The sequence below is a fragment of the Pseudorca crassidens genome, chromosome 18 (genome assembly GCF_039906515.1).
Source record: "Pseudorca crassidens isolate mPseCra1 chromosome 18, mPseCra1.hap1, whole genome shotgun sequence".
In the NCBI taxonomy this organism is placed as follows: Eukaryota; Metazoa; Chordata; class Mammalia; order Artiodactyla; family Delphinidae; genus Pseudorca; species Pseudorca crassidens.
The window spans coordinates 80,018,671-80,037,992 of record NC_090313.1 but is presented as its reverse complement, the minus strand read 5'-3'; the positions used below and the strand labels follow the sequence as shown (position 1 = coordinate 80,037,992).

Genomic DNA, 19,322 nt, shown 5'->3' with positions numbered 1-19,322 from the left:
ATTTCCATGGCCCTTTGCTCACTGCTTATAGCCTATATTGCATTCTGTTTATATTATTAATGAATATTTATTTCCCAGAAAGATTTAAAACTCCTATGAGACAGAAATTGTGTGTAAAAATACTTGTTAAGCAGTTATATTATTATAAAGTCTGTGAAAGCAGGAGTCTGCACCTTTGCTCATCTTTGTATTCCAACACTTAGCAAATCACTGAGCACGTAGTAGGCGTTCAGCAAATATTTGAAAGAATGAACAAATGAATAAAAAAGTAAAAGGAAACACATAAACATATTAGCCCTGGTATTTTCCTCAAAATGGGAAAATTATTTTGGCTTTAATTTTATCTTTTTTTTTTTTTTTGCCTTTTTATTCTGAATGGGCTTTACTTTTATACTTACAAAATCTTTAGAAGATGTTTTATTTTTAAGGAATGTGTAGTTTTGGCCTGTGAAATTTACTTTAGGTATGAGTAATTAAAGTTTCAAAGTTCAGTGAGAAATTTTTTTTTCAATGGGTGAGTATTTTTCCTTATTGTTTAAGTAGCATTTACCTCACATATTGCTAGTAATGGAAACTAAGTTACCTGGTAATGATTGTAAATATCTTTAATGTATTACATGGCTTCCATCATGCTTTCAGAATTACCTTTTGGATTTCATCGTTTAAGTGGAAAATTCGTACATAATACTTGTTTTATTTTTAAACTTTTATTTATTATCTTGATATTAATATTCAGAAGTAAAACTAAGTCCTGAAGTACAACAGCTTATGGTCACCTTGAGACCATGTTTATAAAATCTAAGTGTGATCCGTACATTGTGCATACATAAAGACTGTCTTTGGGTTTGTGGGCCCAGCCGCTTCTAAATATGTATGGTTGGTTAAGTGCCTTTGTTCGAATTTGCAGACTTTGGCTGTTAGAAAGCTAAATCTACAACATTGTACCATTAGAGCTAATTATAATTACTGAATACATTGGAATTTTACTTTTTCCACAGACTGAAGGCTGGGGAGAAGAAGCTAAAATAGAATTTTTGAAAATGGTAAATAAGAAGGCTGTTTTAATGAAAGTTTTTAAAGAAGAAGATGGTGTGCTAATTGTAGATCTGCAGAAGCCACCAACAAATAAAATAAGCAGTGATATGCCTGTGTCTCTTAGAGATGCATTAGTTTTTATGGAACTAGCAAGGTAGGTAACTTATTAAAATGTAAATATTTTCAAGGTTATAGCTATAAATTGGAACAGCAGATTTTACCTTTAAAAAATATGGGCTCTGGGGCCTCCCTGGTGGCGCAGTGGTTGGGAGTCCGCCTGCCGACGCGGGGGACGCGGGTTCATGGCCCGGTCCAGGAGGATCCTGCGTGCAGCGGAGCGGCTGGGTTTGTGAGCCATGGCCGCTGAGCAGGCGCGTCCGGAGCCTGTGCTCCGTAACGGGAGAGGCCACAACAGTGAGAGGCCTGGGTACCGCAAAAAAAAAAAAGATGGGCTCTAAAGTGAACTGTAACATACACTAAGAGGGCGCACCAAATCCTAACCACTAGACCACCAGGGACATCCTAACATACTCGAAGAGGTTAAAAATATTGCTGTCAGAGTTTTCTAAGTATGGTTGTCTGTGAAGATTGCATTCAGGTCATTTGATTTAAGGAAATAGAAAAATTAAGGTAGCTCAAAATAGAAACTATTGGTAGATAGGAACATTTTTTTAGACTCTTGCTAACTTTTACAAGTAGCTCCACTAGGGTTTTAAGAATTATAGTTTAAGAGTTCTTACATTTTCTAACCTTTGGAATAAGATCATGATCACCACTCTATATTTAATGTATGAATCTAGAGTAGATACTTAAATTTCTTTCCTTTCTCATGTCTGATGAGCAAAGTAAGATGACTAAGTAACCACAGAGATAATGGAAGATACTACTTTCTGTCCTGAGCAATTACACGACTCTGGAAGTGACCCAAGTAGATTCCATTCTGGAAAAATAAAACTTAAGTAGAGTATTGGAGCTGAAAGGGGTCACAGAAACCCCTCAGCTGGCCTTTCTGATTGCTACCATAGATGCTGGGTATTGTCAACCAAAAGAGTAGAAACTTTGAGTAGAACATACAGGCCCAACTCACAAATGTTCCAGCACAAACTTGAAGGTTAATTATTGAGTTTTGAGACTTGACCTCTTATTTATCCTGGTTTGATAATTGGAGACAATACTAAGAAATGTTGTAAGTTAGAAGAGAGAAATTGGAAAAATACTCTTCGTAGATAAATCAGTATGTGTGTAAGTCCTTTCTTCAGATCAATTAATCCACTGAGAGAAGAGAGACTTAATGGCTCTTGCTTATGCTTTTAATTAGGTTTAGGTCTCAGTTATCAAGAAGTCACTCTGAAAAAAATACGACTTTACACTATCATCCACCTGTTTTGCCTAAGGAAATGACAGATGTTTCAGTTATGGTTTGTCATATAAATAGTCCTACTGATTTCTATCTTCAGTTGGTAAGTATATAGTGGTCCTTTGAGACAAAGTATTTTTTCAAATTTTAAGTAGAAATTTATAATGGAAGTGAGTGCCCAGTATGAATTGAGAGCAAACCACTATCAACCTTCTGCAAATTTAAGTTTCTTAGTAGCTTGGTAGTTCCTTGTTTTTAAACAAGAAATTCACGTGATTCATAGTAAATTGAAGGAAATCTAAATTTATCAGGCAAGTTAGTGAAGTATGGAGGGGAAGGAAAATGAAGGATCCCTAATGTGTAAATGTTTCTTGCTACCTTCTGAAATCTAGAAACCAGGAGAGCACATAGAGCTGGCAAATCAAAATAAAATGATAACACCTGCTTCTGATAATGTATGAGAATTTACTTCTTATTCCTAGGTAATTTTCTGAATTACAATACCAAAATAGATTCAGATTAAAGGCATTCATAGAAAATTTTGGGTATATGACTGATGGGTCTGTTTTAGATAGCTACCAGCATTAAAGTTTATCTTTATTGATCTCTTTGTGTCCATGCTTTATGTGTCACACAAAGCAGTATGGCCCTTAGAATGAGTTAATTCCAGTCCATTGCCCATTTTTGAATTGGATTATTTATTTTGCTGTTGTTGGGTTATAGGAGATCTTTATACATTATGGATATTAATGCTTTATCAGATATATCATTTTCAGATGTTATCTCTTATTCTGTGGCTTACCTTATCACTCTCTTGATAGCATTCTTTCAAAATTTTTAATTGATAAAGTCCAGTTTATCTACTTTTTCTTTTGTTGCCGGTATTTTGATGTCATATCCAAGAAATCATTGCCAATCTAACATCGTGAAGCTTTTCCCCCCTGTGTTTTCTTCTGTGAGTTTTATAGTTTTAGCTCTTACATTTAGGTCTTTGAGTTATTTTGAGCTAATTTTTATATATGGTGTAAGGGAAAGGTTCATTCTTTCCCATTTGGATATCCAGTTTACCCAGCACTGTTTGTTGAAAAGATGGTCTTTTCTCCGTTGTATGGTCTGGGCACTCTTGTCAAAACTCAGTTGACCATATACGTGAATGTTTATTTCTGGGCTCTCTTTTCTATTCCATTGGTCCATCCATCTGTCCTTATGGCAGTAGCACACTGGTTTTTTTGGTTGTTTTTTTTTTTTAATTGAAGTATAGTTGATTTACAGTGTGCCAATCTCTGCTGCACTGCAGAGTGACTCAGTTATATACATATATACATCCTTTTTTTTTTTTTTTTTTTGCGGTATGCGGGTGTCACCACTGTGGCCTCTCGCGTTGCGGAGCACAGGCTCCGGACGCGCAGGCTCAGCGGCCATGGCTCACGGGCGCAGCCGCTCCGCGGCATGTGGGATCTTCCCAGACCAGGGCACAAACCCGTGTCCCCTGCATCGGCAGGTGGACTCTCAGCCACTGCGCCACCAGGGAAGCCCTACATTCTTTTTTAATATTCTTTTCCATTATGGTTTATCCCAGGAGATTGAATATTGTTCCCTGTGCTGTACAGTAGGACCTTGTTGTTTATCCACTGTAAATGTAATAGTTTGCATCTACCAACCCCAGACTCACAGTCCATCCCTCTGCCTCTCACCCTCCCCCTTGGCAACCACAAGTGTTTTCTATGTCTGTGAGTCTATTTCTGTTTTATAGATAGGTTCATTTTTGCCATATTTTAGATTCTACATGTAAGTGATATCATATGGTATTTGTCTTTCTCTTTCTGAATTACTTCACTTAGTATGATAATCTCTTGTTGCATCCATGTTGCTGCAAGTGGCATTATTTTGTTCTTTTCTATGGCTGAATAGTATTCCATTGTATATATATACCACATCTTCTTTTTCCTTTCATCTTTCGATGGACATTTAGGTTGCTTCCATGTCATGGCTATTGTGAATGGTGTTGCTGTGAACATAGGGGTGCATGTATCTTTTTGAATTATAGTTTTCTCTGGATATATGCCCAGGAGTGGAATTGCTGGATCATATGGTATATCTCTATTTTTAGTTTTCTAAAACCTCCATACTGTTCTCCATAGTGGCTGCACCAATTTACATTCCCACTAACAGTGTAGGAGGGTTCCCTTTTCTCCACAGCCTCTCCAGCGTTTGTTATTTGTAGACTTTTAATATTTTTAATTTTTTTGCTTTTATTTACTTTTTTGGTCATGCCACATGGCATGCAGGATCTTAGTTCCCCAGCCAGGGATCGAACCTGTGCCCCCTGCAGTGGAAGCACGGAGTCTTAATCACTGGACCATCAGGGAAGTCCCTATAGACTTTTTCTTTTTTTTTTTTTAATGGCTGTGTTGGGTCTTAGTTGCTGCACGCAGGCATTCTCTAGTTGTGTCGAGTGGGGGCTACTCTTCGTTGTGGTGTGCAGCCTTCTCATTGCAGTGGCTTCTCTTGTTTCAGAGCATGAGCTCTAGGCACGCGAGCTTCAGTAGTTGTGGCACACGGGCTCAGTAGTTGTGGCGTGTGGGCTTAGTTGCTCCGTGGCATGTGGGATCTTCCTGGACCAGGGCTCGAACCCGTGACCCCTGCATTGACAGGTGGATTCTTAACCACTGCACCACCAGGGAAATCCCCCTATAGACTTTTTTAATGGTGGCCATTCTGACCAGTGTGAGGTGGTACCTCATTGTAGTTTTGATATGCATTTCTCTAATAGTCAGTCATGTGGAGCATCTTTTCACGTGCCTACTGACCATCTGTATGTCTTCTTTGGAGAAATGTCTATTAAGGTCTCCTGCTCATTTTTCAGTTGGGTTTTTTGTTGTTGTTGTTGTTGAGTTGTATGAGCTGTTTATATATTTTGGAGATTAAGCCCTTGTCGGTTGTATCATTTGCAAATATTTTCTCCCATACTGTAGGTTGTCTTTTCGTTTTGTTTATGGTTTTCTTTGCTGTGCAAAAGCTTGTGAGTTTCATCAGGTCCTGTTTGTTTGTTTTTGTTTTAATTTCTATTGCCTTGGGAGACTGACCTAAGAAAACATTGGTACAGTTTATGTCAGAGAATGTTTTGCCTATGCTCTCTTCTAGGAGTTTTATGGTTTTATGTCTTATAAAAGTCTTCAAGCCATCTCATTTGAGTTTATTTTTTGTGCATGGCGTGAGGGTGTGTTCTAACTTCACTGATTTACATTCAGCTGTCCGACTTTCCCAGCACCACTGCTAAAGAGACTTTTTCCCATTTTATATTCTTGCCTCCTTTTTTTTTTTTTTTTTTGCGGTATGCGGGCCTCTCACTGTTGTGGCTTCTCCCGTTGTGGAGCACAGGCTCCGGACGCACAGGCTCAGCGGCCATGGCTCACGGGCCCAGCCATTCCGCAGCATGTGGGACCCTCCCAGACCGGGGCACGAACCCGTGTTCCCTGCATCGGCAGGCGGACTCTCAACCACTGCACCACCAGGGAAGCCCTCTTGCCTCCTTTTTGAAGATTAATTGATCGTAGATGTGTGGGTTTATTTCTGGGCTCTCTGTTCTGTTCCATTGATCCATATGTCTGTTTTTGTACCAATACCACACTGCTTTGATTCCTGTAGCTTTGTAGTATTGTCTGAAATCTGGGAGAATTATGCCTCCTGCTTTGTTATTTTCCTCAGGATTGCTTTGGCAGTTCTGGGTATTTTATGTTTCCATGTAAGTTTTTGGATTATTGTTCTAGTTCTCTGAAAACTGTCATGGGTAATTTGATAGGGATCTCATTAAATCTGTAGATTGCTTTGGGTAGTATTGCCATTTTAACAGTATTAATTCTTCCAATCTGAGAGCGTGGGATATCTTTCCATTCCTTTGATTCCTCTGTAATTTCCTTTATTAATGTTTTATAGTTCTCAGCATATAAGTCTTTCAGCTCCTTGGTCAGGTTTATTCCAAGGTGGGTTTTTTTGGGTGCAATTTTAAAAGGTTTTTTTTTTTACATTCCCTTTCTGATATTATTTTATTGTTAGTGTAAAGAAATGCAACTGATTTCTGAATGTTAATCTTGTATCCTGCTACTTTGCTGAATTCCTTTATTAGATCTAGTAGAGCTTTTTTTTTTTTTTAATATTTAGTTATTTAGGCTGTACCAGGTCTCAGTTGCAGCATGCAGATTCTTAGTTGTGGCATGCAGACTCTTAGTTGCAGCACGCATGTGGGATCTAGTTTCCCGACCAGGGATTGAACCCAGGCCCCCTGCATTGGGAGTGTGGAGTCTTACCCACTGGACCATCAGGGAAGTCCCAGATCTTGTAGTTTTTGTGTGGCATCCTTAGGGTTTTCTATGTATAGTATCATGTCATCTCCATATAGTGACAATTTTACCTCTTCCCTTCCAATTTGGATACCTTTTATTCCTTGTCTGAATGCTGAGTGGCACACTGTTTTAATTACTGTGGCTTTGTAGCAAGTTTTGAAATCAGGATGTGTGAGCTCTCCAACTTTGTTCCTTTTCAAGTTTGTTTTGGAAGTTTGGGGTCCCTTGAGATTCCATGTGACTTTTCAGATGCGTTTTTCTATTCTACATGAAACATCGTTGGGATTTTGATAGGGATGGCTTTGAATTGTAGATTGCTTTGGGTGCTGACATCTTAACAATATTAAATCTTTCAGTTCATGAACATGGGAGATCTTTGCATCTTTATTTTGTCTTCATTCATTTCAGCAGTGTTGTGTAGTGTACAACAAGTGTACACGTCTGTAGCATCCTCGATTATGTTTATTCCTGAGTATATTCTTTTTATTCTATTGTAAAATGAATTGTTTTCTTGATTTCCTTTTCAGACTGTTCATTGTTATTTTGTAGAAATGCATCTGATTTTTTTGTGGGTTCATTTTGTATCCTACATCTTTGCCGAATTCATTTATTAGACCTACTAGTATTTTTGTGGCATCTTAGGGTTTTCTACCTGTAAGGTCATGTCATCTGCAAAAAGAGATCATTTTCCTACTCTTTGTCAATTTGTTTGGCTTTTCTATCTTTTTTTGCCTAATTACTCTGGCTAGAACTTAAAATAATATATTAAATAGCAGTGGCAAAAGCATGCATCCTGTCCTGTTACTGTTCTTAGAAGAAAATCTGTCAGTCCTTCACATACAAAATTTGCCCTCTTAACCACTTTAAGATGTACATTCAGTAGTGTTCACTATATTCATGTTGTTGTACAACAGACCTCTAGAATCTGTTCATCTTGCAAAACTGAAACTCAGTGCCCCTTGAACAGTAACTCCGTATTTCATTCTACCCTCAACCACTGACAACTACAATTCTACTTTCTTTTTCTATGAATTTGGCTATTTAGATACTTTGTGTAAGTGGAATCATACAGTACAGCTTTACCCTGCTTTTCGAAAGTTCGCTTTACACCAGCTTCGCTTTTCTGAAAGACCTGTGTTAGTATCTGTTTTTACTAACTGAAAGAAATCTGAAGAGAATTTTTGGTTACTACTACTTTTTTTTTTTTTTTTTGGCGGTACGCAGGCCTCTCACTGTCGTGGCCTCTCCCATTGTGGAGCAACAGGCTCCGGACGCGCAGGCTCAGCGGCCATGGCTCACGGGCGCAGCCGCTCCGCGGCATGTGGGATCTTCCCGGACTGGGGCACGAACCCGTGTCCCCTGCATCGGCAGGCGGACTCTCAACCACTGCGCCACCAGGGAAGCCCTACTGCATTTTGGCTTACAAAAGATTTCATAGGAACACCCCGCTTTCAGATAGCAGGGATACCTGTATTTGTCCTTTTGGCACTGGCTTTTTTCACTTAGCATAATGCCCTATGTTGTAGCATGTGACAGGACTTAACTTCTTTAAGGCTGACTAATATTCCATTGTATGTATATATCACATTTTATTAATTCATTCATCCATTGATGGACATTTGGTTTGCTTCTACCTCTTGACTATTGTGAATGATGCTGCAATGAACATGGGTGTGGAAATACTGTAGCGTCATGTTTTGGTTCCCTTCTTATTTCGTTTTGTGTATCTATATATTTATCTATTGTTACCATGGGGATTACATATAACATCCTAAAGTGACAGAAGTTAATACAAATTGTTACCAACTTTAATTGAACAAAACCCTACTCGTGTATAACTCCATTCTCCTTTTATATTATTGATCTCAGAAATGAATCTTTGTACATTGTGTGCTCAATAATGTAGATTTATAATTATTTTTATGCATTTATCTTTTAAATCCTGTAGAAAATAAAAGTGGAATTACAAACTAAAGTTGATAATATTGGCTTTCATATTTGTCCACGTATTTATGTTAACCACAGATCTTTACATTTTAATGTGGCTCTGAGTTACACTCTAGCACCTTTCATTTCCTCCTGAATGACTCCCTTTAGCATTGTTTATAAGACAGGTCTGGTGTTAGTGAACTTCCTCACCTCTTGTTTATCTGTGAATAGCTTATTTCTTCCTGTCTTTTGAAGGATAGTTTTGCTGGATCTGTAATTCTCAGTTGATGCTTTTTTTCTTTCAACAGTTTAATATTATCTTCTGACCTCCAGGATTTCTGATGAGAAGTCAGATGATAATCTTATTGATGATCCCTTATATATGACAAGTCACTTCTCTCTTGCTGCTTTCACAACTCTCACTTTGTCTTTGGCTGTTGACAGTTTGTTTATCATGCATCTAGTGTGTCTCTCTTTGAATTTATCCTACTTTGCGTTTTTTGAGTATAGTAACTTTCTAGGGCAGCTATAACGAAGTGCCACAGGGAATTGCCTGGCAGTACAGTGGTTAGAACTCTGCGCTTTCACTGCCAGGAGCCAGGTTCAATCTGTGGTCAGGGAACTGAGATCCCACAAGCTGTGTGGCATGCCCACTCCCACCCCCCTCGTGCAAAAAGTGCCATATAGTAGGTAGTTTAAAAAAGCAGAAATTTATTTTCTCACAGTTCTGGAGTCTGCAAGTTTAAGGTCAAGGTGTTGGCAGAGTTGGTTCCTTCTGTGGTCTGGGAGGGTGAGGTCTGTGATCTGTTCCATGTCTCTCCCCTAGATTTGGTGGTTTGCCGGCAGTCTTTAGCACTCACTGGCTTCTGCTGCATCATCCCAGTCTCTGCTTCCTTCACATGGCACTCTCTCTGTGTACTTGTCTGTCTCAGTTTTTTAATACAGACAACAGTCATGTTGAATTAGGTCCCGCCTAAGACTTTAACTTGATAATACCTATCAAGGTAAAACCCTATCTCCAAATAAGGACACATGCTGAGGTACTGGGGGGGTTAGAACTTCAACATATTTGGGGGGGAGGACACAATTCAACCCATAAGCAGTCCACTTTCTGCTGTATCAAAAATTTCCTCCCCACATGCAATAACCCCATCCCAACATTCCAAAAAATCTTAATCATTCTAGCATCAAATCTAAATCCAGAATCTCATATAAAATCACTAAATCCCTGATTATCTGAATCAGGTATAGGTAAGAATTGTTTAACTCAAGCTGAGGCAGAACTCCTCTCTGTCTCTGAATCTGTGAGACTAGACAGTAAGTCTAAAACCTAGCAGGGAAAATTCCATTAGATTCTTATGGCTTGAGAATAATCCTCATTGGCTGGATGCTCTGTCCTCCAGTCCCACTAGGGTGGTGGCCCTACCCCTTCAGTCATGGCAGCAACCTCACCCATTGGAATTGAGGATTTATCCCAACCCTCTGGAACCCAGGAGGAGGCCCCATCCCTGGAACAGAGGAGGAACCAGCCCTGCCTCTCAGGTCTGTGCCCTCTGGGCCTGAGTAGCAGTTGCAGACACACTCGCCTCTGAATCTCCTTCAGGATCAGTCTTCCCTTTTCTTGAAACATAAGTTCATAACTGAATAGCTCTGTCAGCTCACTTCCTGCCTATAGAATCCCACAAGCCCACCGGCCCCCCTTCATTTCCTCTCACCTCTGTCCCCTTCAGTTCACGCTGGCATTGTTTCTGCTGAGATGAATGATTAGATCCACAAGTCGTATACCCATAATCTCTTTTTTTTTTTTTTTTTTTTTTTTTTTGCTGTACGCGGGCCTCCCACCACTGCGGCCTCTCCCATTGTGTAGCACAGGCTCCGGACGCGCAGGCTCAGCGGCCATGGCCCACGGGCCCAGCCGCCCAGCGGCATGTGGGATCCTCCCAGACTGGGGCATGAACCCGCATCCCCCGCATCGGCAGGCGGACTCCCAACCACTGTGCCACCAGGGAAGCCCTACCCATAATCTCTTGAGCAGACACTGTCCAGCCATGCCCTTGGTGTTCACTCCAGAGCTTGCTTTCTCATTTTTTGAAATACATATAGGCTGAGAATTTTCTAAATCTTCAGATTCTGCTTCCTTTATGTTTAACAATTTATTCTTCAATTTATGTCTGTCCTCTCACATTTTATTATAAGCAGCAAGGAGAAACCTGGCTGGCACTTTGACACTTTGCTTAGCAGTGTCCTCAGCTAAATATCCAAGTTCAACTTTTCACCCAGTAGAACATAATTCAACCAAGTTCTCTACCACTGTGTAACAAGGATTGCCTTTCCTCCAGTTTTCAGTATCGTATTCCTCATTTCTGTCTGAAATCTCACCAGAAGCACCTTTAACATCCATATTTCTGCCAGTAATCTTTCCAAAGCAATCTGGTTATTTTCATTCAAGTACCGCATAATTCTTCCTTTTCTTTCTATTCATTATCCAATTTCAAAGCTTCTCTCATATGTTAGGTATTTATTACAACAGCACACTACTTTCCTATTCCAAAATCTGTATTCATTTCTTAAGGGTGCCATAAGAAAGTTCCACAAGTTAAGTGGCTTAAACAGCGTAAATTTATTGTCTCACAATTCTGGAATCTAGAAGTGTGAGATCAAGTTGTTAGTAGTGTTGGTTCCTTCTGAAGGTTGTGAGTGAGAATCTATTCCATGCCTTTTTCCCTAGCTTCTGGTGGTTAGCTGGAAAATTTGGTGTTCAGTGGCTTCTGCCTCACTCCAGTTTCTGCCTTCATCTTTACATGCATTCTCCTGTGTATGTGTCTTTGTGCCCAAATTTACCCCTTTTAATAAGGACACCAATCACATTGGATTAAGGCCTACTTTAACGACCTCATTTTAACTTGATAAATACCGTATCTCCAAATAAGGTCATGTTTTGAGGTTCTGGGGATTACAACTCCAACATATCTTTTTGGAGGAGACACAAATCAACCCATAATATTGCTTGGATTTGTAGATTTGTGTATTTCATCAAATTTGGGAAGTTTTTGGTCATTATTTCTTCAGATACTCTTTCTGCTCCTTTCTTTCTCTCCTCTCTTTCTGGGACTCCCATAATGCATATATTGGTGTGATTAATATCTGACAAATACTTTGGGCTCTGTTCACTTAATTCTTTCTTCTTTCTGTTCCTCGCTATTTCAGTTGTCCTATATTCAAGTTCACTGACTCTTCTGCCTGATCAAATCTGCTATTGAACCCCTCCAGAATATTTTTTGTTTCAGTTATTGTACTTTTCATCTCCAGAATTTGATTCCTTTTTATAATTACTGTCTCTTTGTTGATACTTTCATTTTAATCCTTTATTGTTTTCCTGGTTTTCTCTAGTTCTTTGTCCATGTTTTCCTTTAGCTCTTTGAGCATATTTAAGACAGTTGTTCTAAAGTCTTTGTCTAGTAAATCCATTATCTGGGCTTCCTAAGGGCTGATTTCTGTCTGTTTATTTTGTTCCTTGGAATGAGCCATGTTTTCCTGTTTCTTTGTATGCCTTCTGATTTCTTGTTGAAAATTGGGCATTGACTATTACAGAACTCTGAAAGATCACCCGCCACACACATCCTGGATTTCTTAAAATTGTTGAAGACTAGTAGTTGGTTTATTTTGAGACTTTTTCAAACTATTCTTACAAATACTATTCCTAGTATGTGATCACTGAAGCCTCTCTGTTCTTTTAGCTCGTGTTCAGCAAATGTTTATGTTGATTTCCTTGAATGTTGAAAGCTTGATTGGGTGTTTGCTTGGGTGCTGTAAGCCTTTGTTTCCCAGAGCTCTAACAAAGTTGGTTCAGATGGTTTCTCATTTTTTCAGTGTTTCTGTGGGGACACAAGAGCTTGGAGCTTCAGAGTCTGCTGTTTTGCTGATGTCATTTCTCTGTTGAATTTTCCAGTGTTCCATTTGGGTAATCTGTTAATGGAAGAATAAGAATAATACCTACTTAGAAATAAAGGTTTACAGTCTGTGCATCCAGACCTCCGTCCATTTCCTCCATCACATATAGTGGTCCCCCCTTGTCTGCAGGGGATACAAGACTCCCAGTGGACGCCTGAAACTGTGGACAGTACTGAACCCTGTATATATGATGTTTTTTCCTATACATGTATACCTAAGATACAGTTTAATTTATAAATTAGGCACAGCAAGAGATTAACAACAATAACCAACAATAAAATAGAACAATTACAACAATGTACTGTGGAAAAAAAAAGAGAAAGGTTTAAAGTGTTGTGAAAATAATTTATATGAAATAACAAAAGATTCAGAAAATTTCCACTTGCATTATTATACCCACAAAAGAGAAAAACTTCATTTTTTGACCATTTGAGATGGATTTTAAAATATTTTTCATCTTAAGAATTGGTATTTGGAAAAATAAACATTCATCCTTGGTTTTGTTTTAGGAGCTGTGTTTTAAGTAGTATAAGAACATCAGGTTTTAAAGTAACCAAATAGTCCCATTTAATAAGATAAAGCTCTATTCAATTATGCAGTCATTTCACAAACTCTACTGAAATGATTGATTTATTAAAGAAGATTTATCAATTCACATTAAAACCATTAGATGGATGGCTGATGGGAAATTGGACGTTCATACAATGCCAGAGTAGTACTACATGAATTACTTGGTGACCACAAGGGAAAAACGTAACTGTATAATGAAGGGATGAGAATCACAAGCCCTTTCTGTAGGTGAATCTTAGCATATCCTTAGTGAGTCAGTAATATTGTGTCTTGATTTGTTGCAACTTGACGTATTCTAGCCAAAAGATTTGGCTTGAATCCATCAAACTTGTAGATACAACTCTCAGTTTGGGAGAAATTCCAGGGATAGGCCCTGCTCGGTGGAGGAACAAGATAAATAACAGGATGAAAACATAACCACATAAATCCAGAAGATGGGGCATTCTGCAGAAAAATAGCACACTGTCTTTAATAAGACAGGGTCATTTTAAAAAGAACACTACACTAAATTATAAGACTTATTGAGGTAACCAAATATAACATGTAGTCTTAGATTGGATACTGGGTTTGGTCAGTTAGGGAAATCTAATATGGTCTAGAAGTACTAGTAGGAACACTTACTGAAGCAGAAAAAGTGAGAATTGATAGAAAAATGCAGATTATCGAATTATACGTATGGTATGGTCTCATTTTTGGTACATACAAAAGTATGGAAAGTGTGCTTAGAAAAAGATCTAGGAGCGGGAGTTCCCTGGTGGCCCAGTGATTAGGACTCAGCACTTTCACTGCTCTGGGCCTGGGTTCAGTCCCTGATCAGGGAACTAAGATCCTGCAAGCTGCACAGCACAGCCAAAAAAAAAGAAAAATACCTAGAAGCATATACGTTTTAGATATCTGGAAAAATGTGATTTTTAAAAATTTTGTTATGTTTATATATGCTAATTTTATATACTGCTTCTGTAACAAAATATTTCAGATATAAATTACATGACAGCTTATATCTAATTCAGTTCTAATATTTCATAATTTTATGAGCAGTGCCTATAAACATGCAACACTTAAATTTTAAGTTTCTATGAAACTACAGTGCTTTAATCCCTGCTTTAACTCTGTTTCTTAGATAAAGAGCCTGGATTTTTTATTTGTATTAAAGGCAATTGAGGAATTCTATAAAAATGAAGATGCAGAAAATCTTGAAATCCTCTGTCCAGTTCAAGATCAAGCCTGTGTAGCTAAATTTGAAGATGGAGTTTGGTACCGAGCAAAAGTTATTGGTAGGAAATTGCACACTATTTCCTCAGGGAAGTGTTATGCTTAAAAATTGATACCATTTGAGTCAGTACAAATTAAATCATGGAAGTGATATTATTTGATCTTACAGTTTTGCTCTTTAGAAAGCTAGCAATAGTGTTGATAGATGAACCTCTGGCTCCTTAGATTTCATTCGATTTGACTAGGACTTCACCATTTTTTTTCTTGTTTTCTAACATTGCCTTATTGAGAAAGTTAAATAGTGGTAAATGACACATACTTCACTCTTCTCCAAAAAGATAAATACTTTTTGTTATTTATCTGTGTTGTTTCTTCTAAATAATATAATACTTTGTAGGTACTTCAATCTTAGGTATTAATTATGTTATATGAATTTTAGATCTCTTGTAGCTCTTTTGTCCCCTCTCTCCCCCCACATAGTTATTGATATATCAAAATTTTTAGTTATATTCTTATTCTATGCAGGTATTTTCAGTGCTACTCCATAAAGTATAGTTTAATTCTGAGTTAATAATTGCATCAGTTTTTCACTCCATTTTCTTTCATTGGGTTGGCCAAAAGGTTTGTTTCTCCCGTAAGATGGCTCTCATAGCACTTAGTTGTCTTTAACTTCATTCGAAACAATTGTATTGTTTGTTGTATTGTGACAGCTGTCGTATCAGCGTGCATTTAAAAAGAAACATCAAAATTGGTGAAATTTGTGTAGCCATTTTAATTTTGAAGATGGAAGAGAAAGCAACATTTTTGGCATATTATGCTTTATTATTTCAAGAAAGGTAAAAACGCGACTGAAACGCAAAAAAAGATTTGTGCAGTGTATGGAGAAGGTGCAGTGACTGATAGAACGTGTCAAAAGTGGTTTGCGAAGTTTCATGCTGGAGATTTCTTGCTGGACGATGCTCCACTGTCAGGTAGACCAGTTGAAGTTGATATCGATCAAATAGAGACATTAATTGAGAACAGTCAACGTCATACCATGCTGGAGATGCTTTTGAGTAGCTGACATACTCAAAACATCCAAATCAAGGGTTGAAAATCATTTGCACCAGCTTGGTTACGTTCATCGCTTTGATGTTTGGGTTCCACGTTAGTTAAGCGAAAAAAACCTTCTTGACTGTATTTCCTCATGCGATTCTCCACTGAAACGTAACAAAAACATTCCATTTTTAAAACAAATTGTGACGGAGGATGAAAAGTGGATACTGTACAATAATGTGGAACGGAAGAGATCGTGGGGCAAGCAAAATGAACCACCACCAACCACACCAAAGGCCAGTCTTCATCCAAAGAAGGTGATGTCGCGTATATAGTGGGATTGGAAGGGAATCCTCTTATCATGAGCTCCTTCCGGAAAACCAAACGATTAATTCCAACAAGTACTGCTCCCAATTAGACCAACTGAAAGCAGCACTCGACGAAAAGCGTCCAGAATTAGTCAACGGAAAACACATACTCTGGGCTTCCCTGGTGGCGCAGTGGTTGAGAGTCCGCCTGCCAATGCAGGGGACACGGGTTCGTGCTCCGGTCCGGGAAGATCCCACATGCCACGGAGCGGCTGGGCCCGTGAGCCATGGCCGCTGGGCCTGCGTGTCCGGAGCCTGTGCTCCGCAACAGGAGAGGCCACAACAGTGAGAGGCCCGCGTACTGCCAAGAAAAAAAAATAAAAGAAAGAAAGAAAGAAAACACATACTCTTCCATCAGGGTAACACAAAACTGCATGTTTCTTTGATGACCAGGCAAAAACTGTTACAGCTTAGCTGGGAAGTTCTGATTCATCCGCTGTATTCGCCAGACATTACACCTTGAGATTTCCATTTATTTCGGTCTTCACAAAATTCTCTTAATGGAAAAAATTTCCATCTCCTGGAAGACTGTAAAAGGCACCTGGAACAGTTCTTTGTTCAAAAAGATAAGTTTTGGGAAGATCAAATTATGAAGTTGCCTGAAAAATGGCAGAAGGTAGTGGAACAAAAAGGGTGAATATGTTGTTCAATGAAGTGCTTGGTGAAAATGAAAAATGTGTCTTTTATTTTTACTTTAAAAACCGAAAGAACTTTTTGGCCAGTAACCTATGGCTACATTTTCCTAGTAGTTTAAAACAATTTTCCACATGATTAGACTTTTCAGATAATGCTGGTTTGATTTTTTTTTTTTTTCGTAACAGTGAAAACATCCTATTATTTGCTCCAATTAGACTGCTTGTCCCCTAGGCTTGTTATTTTGGGAATTTATTTCACTTGTTTTCCTAAATTGGATTGCTTGTTTTCTGGATCTCATTTACCTTTTCGGTTTACTCCCATATTTTGGTGGAGCATTTTCCTCAGAGAGAATAAATGGAAGGGAAATTTTGAGACCTTCCATGTCTCCCGATTCTACTCACACATGATTGATAATTTGGGGAAAACTGTTCTTTTAAGTCCCATCCCATATCCATTTGTTTGTTTTTGTTTAAAACCGCATCTGCATTCAGGGACTTGAGGAATGGTAAGAATCTAATGGTGTCGTTACACTTGAGATTATCTTTCTTGCATGAGGATTCCAGTGGAAACAGGGCAAGGTCCCCTCACCTCTTTACCTTACTCTTAGGGTACACACGACTTCTCAGGTACCTGAGCTGCTTGAGTGCCATCTCGAGCAGTGCCAGTATTGTTACATCTGCTTTCACTTCTACCAAGGGGCAGAGAATGCCCAAACTTTTTCCATTTTGAAATTACATGTACTGTATTAGTTTTTAAATTTGAAAGTAATGGCAACAAGTTTTGTAGCATTGTACATACGTGTGCTTAGGGAACTAAAGTCAGTCATATTTCATATTCTGAGTATTTACAAAAAGGTCAGTTTATGATAGATCTTTATTCAAACTTTGATGTGTTCAAACCTTCCAGAGGTTTCTTTGGTATCCTTTAAAATATGAAAACTAGTTTCACATAGAGGTCTGTTTCTGCTCATTTTTCACAATATCCCTAGATAATTTTTTTAAATTTCACAATTAGATATTATACAAATGAACCTGTGTCTTGATCATTAAGCGTTTTGCCTTGTTTGATTACCTATGTTGACTAACAAACATTAAGTGCTTCTTTTATGCTTGGTTCTTTGCAGAGTATTTTAAATAGGTGAGTCCTCAAAAAGAGTCTTAATGAGATTTGATTCTATTGGTACACCCACTTTACAGGTGAAATAATGAGGCCTACAGAGAAAAAGTAACTTGCTCAGGGTAGTATCTTAGAGATATTAATTAGCGTTCTCAGAGTCACATGTCATTTAAGTGTCTAACTCCAAACCTAATTCTTAACTTTTAGGACATAACACCTAGCATTTGATGGCTGTTTTGTTATCCTGATTTTGTTTGTCCTTTAGATATCTTTTTTATTTTTTTTATTTTTGCGGTACGCGGGCCTCTCACTGTTGTGTCCTCTCCCATTGCGGAGCACAGGCTCCGGACGCGCAGGCTCAGCGGCCATGGCTCACGGGCCCAGCCGCTCCGCTGCATGTGGGATCTTCCCGGACCGGAGCACGAACCCGTGTCCCCTGCATTGGCAGGGGGACTCTCAACTACTGCGCCACCAGGGTAGCCCTAGATATCTTTAAATTGTTAGTTTCTCATTCACCGAGTCTGAACAGCTGTGCATTATGGTTGATTTTGTGAAGTTCACGTATTAGAAATGTTTTCTACATTAAAATAATATTAAGTTTGTATGTTGAACATAAAAGTGTTCGAATCTAGTTGATTGTAGATCAGTCTTAATCTTGCTAGATAATTCTTTTTTTTCCCAAGTTTGTGATTTCCAATTTCATAATTTTTGAAGGATTGCCTGGACATCGTGAAGTTGAAGTTAAATATGTGGATTTTGGCAATACAGCAAAAATAACACTTAAAGAAATGCGTAAAATAAAGGATGAGTTTCTGAATCCTGCAGAGAAGGTAATCTACTCATTATAAATCATAGGGTTAGAATATTAGCACAAATATGCAAGTATTTTTAGAAGTTATTTTCACTGTAGAAATGTTCTTTTAACTTCACTTTTTCTGTAAATAATTTCTGATTCATGGGCTATAGAAAAGAGTCTCTATAGTTACTGTTTAAAAAATAATATGTATCTTAACAAATAAACATTAATTCTAAATGTGTATATATTTGTGTCTTTATAAGTACTTACTGGTGTGCAGCTTTTAGTGTTATTTTGAAATATCTGTATAAGGTAGTAAGAATATGATATGTGAAAAAAACTGATTACAGAAATGATTTTACTGTGATCCCATTTATGTTTAAGTATATATAATGTGTGCCAGAGAAAGAGAGGAGTCTGGAAGAATAAGTATCAATAAAAAACTTATCCTTATCTTGGAATCCTAGTCCCCAGAGATAAGTTTAAGGAGGTTTATTTCCTAATTCATATACTCCTAGTATTTGAATTGTTATTAAGCAGTATTTTTCATTTAAAAATGGGTAAAATGATACAGGAAAAATTTGAAAATACGGATGAGTAAAATGAGGGGGGAATCACTCAGAATTATTCAATATTTTTGATATATATACTTGTAAGATACATCTTCTGTGTTTTTAAGAATTATGGGATTAGGGCTTCCCTAGCGGCGCAGTGGTTGAGAGTCCGCCTGCCGATGCAGGGGACACAGGTTCGTGCCCTGGTCCGGGAAGATCCCACATGCCGCGGAGCGGCTGGGTCCATGAGCCATGGCCGCTGAGCCTGCGCGTCCAGAGCCTGTGCTCTGCAACGGGAGAGGCCACAGCAGTGAGAGGCCCGCGTATGGCAAAAAAAAAAAAAAAAAAATTATGGGATTAGACTATATATAGTCCTATAACTTGATTTTTCATTTAACAGTGTATCATAATTCTTTCAGT

General features: G+C 38.3%; 1 protein-coding gene across 4 annotated transcripts in view; it reads left to right on the top strand.

Annotated features, from left to right (window-relative positions):
- Positions 1-19,322, top strand: part of RNF17 (ring finger protein 17) — a 110,846-nt gene that overhangs the window by 38,207 nt on the left and 53,317 nt on the right. For all 4 annotated transcript variants that reach the window (XM_067713866.1, XM_067713865.1, XM_067713864.1 and 1 more), the window contains 4 exons: positions 999-1,189; positions 2,354-2,495; positions 14,306-14,459; positions 18,267-18,382. In XM_067713866.1, coding sequence (XP_067569967.1) covers positions 999-1,189; positions 2,354-2,495; positions 14,306-14,459; positions 18,267-18,382 — 603 coding nt within the window. The remainder of the gene's footprint in view (positions 1-998; positions 1,190-2,353; positions 2,496-14,305; positions 14,460-18,266; positions 18,383-19,322) is intronic.